Here is a 6,877-nt window from a genome sequence, read left to right on the forward strand (position 1 = left end):
CGTCCAGAGATGTCACCAACGACGCAACGAACGCCCGACCCGACCCGACCGCGGCAGACCACCGTGTGTTTTTCTTATTCCTCCTGGAACGAGTTCTCCTCGGCCACGATAGCGACGGAGGGGCGGGGCTGCCGGACCAGTGGCAGTGGAGTTGCCACTTGGGGGGGAAGCGTCAGGCAGGCAACCAAACCAACCATCGCCCAGCCACGGTCGCCGTGGCCGTGTCGACCGAGAAAAATAAACGGCGCGGGGGCGCACGTGCTCCCGGTCCCGGTTTGGAACGATTCTCGGCGCCGACTCCGTTGTCCGTTCCGTTCATCGGATCGGTCGGCGAAGCAGCGTTTCGGCGTCGGCCGTCCACCGTGCGTGACGCCATGGCGACGCTTTTTCAGGATGGGAACTGGGAAGGCACTGCCTGGGGAGAGGGGGCAGGGCAGTGGGGTTGCCGGCGGGCCGGAGGGACGGCGGGTGCCTGGCATGGCTGAGCTGCCATCTAGTTTTGCTGAGCAAATCTTTACTACTCTATATGTTAGCAGTGTAGGCGTGCACACTGCCTTGTTCTGCCATAGCGCGCTCGCCTCCCTCCCCGCGCCCGCAGTCCCCGCTGCCGAGCAGTCCTGCCGCGCCCCCTCCCCTGCAAACCCCACCACGACGCAGCAACAGATCCACCATCGACGTGCGCGCCGCGCGCCCCGACGCGGAACGCTGGATCCCACGCAACAGGAGGCGGCCAACCAGTCGCCATCGCCCCCGGCCCCCACCCCGCCTGCTGCAGCAAGCGGCGTCCGCTACCGCACGCCCTCGTCCCCGGACCTCCTCCTCCCTGCCGACGCCGCCAAGATGCGCCGCTACTCCGCGCTGCCCAACGGCGGCCGCCAGGAGACGCTGGCCGACCGCGCGCACCGCTACCGGGGCATCGTGCTCGTCATCCTCGCCCCGCTCGCGCTCGTCTCTCTCGTCCTCCTCCTCATGCCACGCTCACCCGCTGGCACCATGGGCAGCGCCCGGGATAGACAGGTACGCCGTCATCTTTGACGCCGGTAGCTCCGGCAGCCGCGTCCACGTCTTCCGCTTCAACGCCAACCTGAATCTCGTCCGCATTGGCAGCGAGATCGAGCTCTTCGTCCAGGTACACACTCCCCCGCCCGGTGACCCGTTGCCGGACCTGGAGTCACGCTGCCTAGACTCGCCGCTGGGTGGATTCGTCGAGGTGGAGGTCGGATTGTGACCACGCCGTCCAGTTAGGACGTCGTCGTCTCCAGATCCAGGGGATGGGGTTGCTCGGCATGGCGGCCAAGGGCCCCTCGCCCACGCGTCGCCTCCTGCCGCAGCCGCACTTGGCCGTCTCCTCGCTGGTGGCCTCCATGGCTCTGATCCACCCTTCCTCAACACCCAAAGATGGTTGACGTCACCTTCGCCGTCTCCTCGCCAGTGGCCTCCACCAGCCCCGCAGTCCAAGACAAAGCCGCGACATGAGTCAACCCAAGTCCGGTCGCACCTACACCGATGACCGTACCCAACGTGAGTCAAGCCAAGTCCATTCCCCTCCCTTGCTTCCTCAACTTGTTGTCTTGTGGTCTGAAGTTTGTCTCGGAGAAGGTGATGCCATCATCATCAGTTGTGATTATGAATTATATTCTACCGATAGGTATTCAATCTCTCTATTCGGCAACACCTTAAAAAGATTTACTTCAAAATATTGACAAGTGGATTGCAGGCTTAGATAATTTTTGGAACACAACATTGCTCCAAAAAAGTTTTTCTGAAGAAAAGGTATCAATCTGCAGTTTGGTAAGTGAGTCTGAATCTGCAGCACCAAGGACTTCAAGAATTAGTCTGAACCTGCACTTACAGTTCCATGGGTCTTCTCAATTCTTAATAATATTATATTTTTAATGAATAATTGAATATATATTGAGTCTGTGCCATAGATTCAGTCGCCTTAACACCCTTTGCTGTTTCCCACTTAAGTTAGTTAATGAGATGAATGGATGGAAATTACGTAGTGAATGTATGATAAGTCCAGGCTACATGTTAAAAGACACACTTGGCTACTTGACCTCTGTATTTCCATGAAGAAATCTTACTGACGGGTGCTTTCATCTGCTATTTGGATCCGTTGCTGATGGATCTTACAAAGAAGTTGAGCTTTAAGAGGAACGTGGTGTCATTGTCATCAGAGCTCAAGGGTGTGAGGAGCAAGCTTGCTTCCTAGGAGCAGCTGTTTGTAAGGGAATCTCAAACTGGAAAGGTTAGTATGTAACTGGTACCTTCGAGGTTGTTAGTGGGGTTTGTGCTGACAAAGAAAAAAAATTTAGCAGCTTGCGGAGACAAAAACAAGGAGCATGGAAGAGGAAGTAATCAAGCTGCATAAATGCTTACAGGACAAGGATGAACAACTGCATTCATTCACAAGTAGCACGGAACAGGTAAAGAGCTTTCACAGCAAAATACACCACTTCTTGCAATTTATTGGAGTTATGGCATTAAATTGAACTTTTTCCTTTACTTTAATTTCCTTATGGTAAAATTTGGATACTATGTATAGAGCCCCCAAAAGGTTGACTATAATACAACAACAATAATTTGGAGTCAATATTTTTTCTTGCATAATTGTTGCCTTTGGTTATAAAAAAAACTTTTGGTCAGGAAATAAATTTAGCTTGACTTACATTGTTTTCTTGGTTCGCTTCTTTACTAATCAACTTGATCGAATGTTCATGACTACTAAATTCCTACCGTGTGTGTCAGGAAATAAATTTTAGCTTGACTTACATTGTCACGCAAGCCAAATGCAGTTCCTTAATAATATGTTTTCTAATTATATACAGTACCATCATGAGTTGGATGATCTTAGAACACATCTGTCATTTACTCAAGCTACAGGAGAAGCAGGTGTGGGTCTGTGATAGATTTCTTCATCTCCGAGAAATGGAATTTCACTCATTCAATTTATTTCCAGGAACCCAACTGAACCTTCAACTTGCTTGTTCTGGGAGATCTGTGAGCAAGCGAGTGCTCCTCATAATGGGTATTCGACATGAGCCCCATCCCTGCCACAGACTTGGGAAAGGCACAATGATTTTTATGGTGACATGAATACATTCCTCTTCAAATTATATCTTTAAGCATCCATTTTTCGCCCTACTGGTGCAAACAAGAATTTGCAATGGGTATGTTTTGCCCTGTATGACATATCTCCTTATTTTTATTTTCTTCCTTGTTTGTGTTACTACTAATCATCTCTAGAATATAAAGGGTAGTTTACATCATTAGATTGCTTATGTTTATCGATGACTGGATATTAAATGTATTACCCATCCAACATACATCCAGTTTCCTTAAATGTATATCGCCAACACTCTTAATTCATGTAAGCATATATTCTAGAGAATATAGATAGGAAAAACGTATGCAAAAAATATTCCAGTTGCTGCACGCTTTACTTTTTGTGGACCTGGAAGGCATGTCTTTGTATAAAGTTGAAGTACCTTGAAGTGCTGCTAACTGGAAGGCTTCAGAGACCTTATTTTCTTCACAGCATCCAAGACAGGGTCAGTACACTCTTAAGTCTTAGGATAACTGCAGTTGGTGAAGGAATCAAACCAAGACCAACGTGGCCATAGAAAGAGACCTCCCAACCAAAGTGAGGTTTGGTCTTATACATTCCAACGCCAATGACAAGTATGAATACGGGATTTTCCATACTGAGCTAGACAAAATGGTCACTTGTTCTTTATTGTGTTCTTGGAGAATGGCGACAGTAGTGGTGGAACGCCTGACAATCATGGTCAACAATATTGGTCGATTCTCTTTTGGCATACTGTTCTGGTGGATCATACAGTATGTTCAAGGAAGAAACAGGCATGCTGATTTCATTGACTGATGGGTGGTGCTAGCTGGTGACCATTTATGATCAGTGCCAAGCGTGCCTTGCTGGACTTGACTATTATTTTATGTCTGCTTATTGGGTTTTTTTGGGAGGGGGGTTGGAGTGTCTTTCATGCTTGTTATTATTTACTTGTGCTTCAGTCATAAGATCTGGATTTGTAGTCATTCCTTCTACCTGTAAAGATGCCAGTATTTTTGTTTAGCCATGTGTTTTGCAAGCTGCTCATAACATGGAATGGTTTTACATTCTAGAATTTCTATTGCTTGCAGGTAGGTTACTGGCTGCACTTGTTTTTGAATACTTGGAGTGACCACAACTAAGTCACACAATGAAACTTTACTTTCCAGAGTGTAACCTGGTAACCGGTGACCATTCATAATATTTCGTTTTTACATTTTGGATATCAATATCCATTAATATGTTTCCCTATTTTGTTTGTAAATCAGCCGGACTTCTGATAGAATGAACTGAAAGACTTCTCTAACAAAAGTGGAGCTGAGGGGAGCAAGAGTGCTGAAAGTGGTCCAATGTTTTTAGATGTTCTCGAATGTTATCTGAAATATGAGGTTTATCTCTTGCTTGATCAACAATAGAAGCAAAAAATCATCCTTTTGTTTATTTATGTTTCCCAATATAAAGGAAAAGGGGAAATATTTTGGTGCAGTGTGCCCAATTCTTTTGTCTCTAGAAAACTATGTAGTCACCTATAGCAGGCGCTATAGTCAGTTTTAGCTATTTTAGACACCACTACTATTTGTACACACATTTCTATTATCCTATTTTAGCCTGCTATATTCATGTATGAGCCTTATGGGAACTCTGCAACTACTATGGATCCTCTTATACATTGTGTTCGACATGCAGACAAGGTAGTATATTGAGTTGGACCAATAATCCTTCATATTTATTTAGCCTGCTGATACCGCGGCAATGTATAGATGTTTGTACCATAGAAATTATCGTAAAATGCACACAGTTGTATGTATAGATGTTTAGAAGTGGCCGAAGTTAGGCTTGCTCAACCGGGGCAATGATTTACTTAGCCTGCTGAAATGTACTATAGGTAGCATTCAAGTTTGTGACCATCATGCAAGTACATGTGGTTTGTTGAAATTGTGTGGTCATCGGAGATGTAGCAAAATGTTCCCTATCGAGAGCTCGTGTACTATATTTGTTTTATGAACTTAATTTTGTTGATGTAGGACTATTACAAAGTTCTAGAGACAACTTAATTTTTATTACAACATAATATGTGGTCATACATATGTTATTGTTGCAATATTTTTTCCGTTGCAACGCACGGGTATTTACCTAGTATAACTATATAAGTAACATATGATGTGTTTGGTTTGATATCAAAATAGGATGGGATAGGATCGACACCATCTACTCGATTTTTGGATCACGCTATCACAAAAATTTACTACGGTGTTTACCTCGCTCTCACATAACTCTTATCCAAATACTATAGAAACTGTGGTTGTCCTCATCCAATCATTTTTATACATCCAACCAAACACCATATCTGTAGTGTCGGGAATCTCCCCGGCGCAACCTGCAACGATCGGGAGAAGCTTCTCCCGCGATCCATTTACAATGGGACATAGGAATACTAGTCCTTAAACGAGTTCTCCTCAGCCGCGAGACCACGACAGCGACAGATGGGGGCTGCCGCTGGACACGGTCGTCGTGCCAAGTGAGAAAAATAAACGATGCGGGGCGTAGGCAGCACAAGCGCTCCCGGTCCGGGTTTGAAACTATTCTTCGCGCCGACTCACGAGTGGTTTATAAAACCGGACCGAAACCGTCGGGCCACGGTTTCGATTAACCATCATTTTTTTAAAATTCGTCCTAAATTTAAAATATTTTAAAAATATATAAAAAAACAAAAAACCGCTAGTAAACCATTATTTTGGATCAATAAACTGCTATTTTGGACTTGTAAACCACTATTTTTTACCCGAAAGTAGGATTTAGTGTCAAGATTGAGTTTTAGTTTAGGCATTTAGTGGCCAGTTTAGGCATATAAGTTTTGTTTACTATTATATACTATATGTGAAGATGTTATATCATATATGTGAAGATGATTTATTGTTAAATGCTATTTTTGTCCAGTTTAAGTGCTAGTTTAGTGCCCAGATATTGTTAATGTTTAATTGTTTATACATAATATATACGTGAAGATGTTTTATGTCAACTATGTATTATTCTTGAGATATGACAGACATAGTTTGGAAGTATGGAGAGAAAGTTGGCACAAGTTTCAAGTGCAAGTATTGTAGAGAAATAAAAAGCGGAGGAGGACATGCCCAGATGCATGCACATATAACTACAAGCATACCGATGTGTTATTTTTGCTTCGTCGATAAGTATTTATTTATCGTTCTTGTTTTTCTCGCTAATGTATCTAATACCTTCTGTATACGACTATGTATATGGAATGAGTCCATATCACGATCCTTCCACACATGCACGTGAGTATTGTGAAATATGTTGACATATGTGTCGTAGGAAGACTCTAAAAGAACTTGTACTTGAGTATTTGTGCAGTTGGATGGTTGATTGTTGCATGAGAATTGAAGTTTGTGGTTGCATATGTATATCATATGTCATTTTGGTAAACATATATTATGTGGATCAATTAATATAAGATGTTCAACGCGAACTGAGAAAATTATAAATGAACCCTATCATTTTTTTGGTTTTCCATAAAAATCCAGTTAGTTTTGGCGAAAAACAACTGTTTCGGACATTTATCAGTGGTTTTACCGCCGGTTTCTACACCATTTTAAATTTGCTTTGTTTTGAGCTAGCCAAATCGACCAGTTTTTGTCTATTTTTGGCGGCTGGTTAGCGAGTTTTTTTTGTTAAGGTCTAGTTTGAGAACCTTATTTTTTCGAAGGATTTTCATTTTCTAAAGAGAAATTAGTTCATTTTCCCTTAGAAAAATTGAAATCTCTTGAAAAAACGGGGTTTCCAAACTAA

At 43.8% G+C, this 6,877-nt stretch overlaps 1 protein-coding gene across 16 annotated transcripts; it reads left to right on the forward strand.

Annotated features, from left to right (window-relative positions):
- The first annotated feature begins 213 nt into the window (after positions 1-213).
- LOC103633278 (uncharacterized) lies at positions 214-5,087 on the forward strand. Of its 16 annotated transcripts, none has more exons than XR_004851579.1 (9): positions 439-1,017; positions 1,108-1,648; positions 1,718-1,791; positions 2,141-2,251; positions 2,322-2,429; positions 2,832-2,895; positions 2,963-3,173; positions 4,162-4,250; positions 4,339-5,087. XR_004851579.1 is itself a non-coding variant. In XM_008654980.4 (5 exons), exons 1-2 carry the CDS (start codon positions 394-396, stop codon positions 1,150-1,152), a joined length of 669 nt encoding a protein of 222 aa, XP_008653202.1. In that variant the 5' UTR covers positions 214-393; the 3' UTR covers positions 1,153-2,251; positions 2,322-2,429; positions 2,963-3,173; positions 4,162-5,087. The 16 variants fall into 16 exon arrangements, 2 of the variants coding, with proteins under 2 accessions (XP_008653202.1, XP_035816996.1); XR_004851581.1 differs by having other exon boundaries at positions 1,108-1,521; XR_004851576.1 differs by having other exon boundaries at positions 1,108-1,791.
- Positions 5,088-6,877: the final 1,790 nt, after the last annotated feature.

The sequence above is a fragment of the Zea mays genome, chromosome 7, assembly GCF_902167145.1.
Source record: "Zea mays cultivar B73 chromosome 7, Zm-B73-REFERENCE-NAM-5.0, whole genome shotgun sequence".
In the NCBI taxonomy this organism is placed as follows: Eukaryota; Viridiplantae; Streptophyta; class Magnoliopsida; order Poales; family Poaceae; genus Zea; species Zea mays.

Coding starts and splice junctions, on each gene's coding strand:
- LOC103633278 (XM_008654980.4), top strand. CDS start 394: ATGGGAACTGGGAAGGCACTGCCTGGGGAGAGGGGGCAGGGCAGTGGG. Junction 1,018..1,107: donor GCAGCGCCCGGGATAGACAG/GTACGCCGTCAT, acceptor CCGCATTGGCAG/CGAGATCGAGCTCTTCGTCC.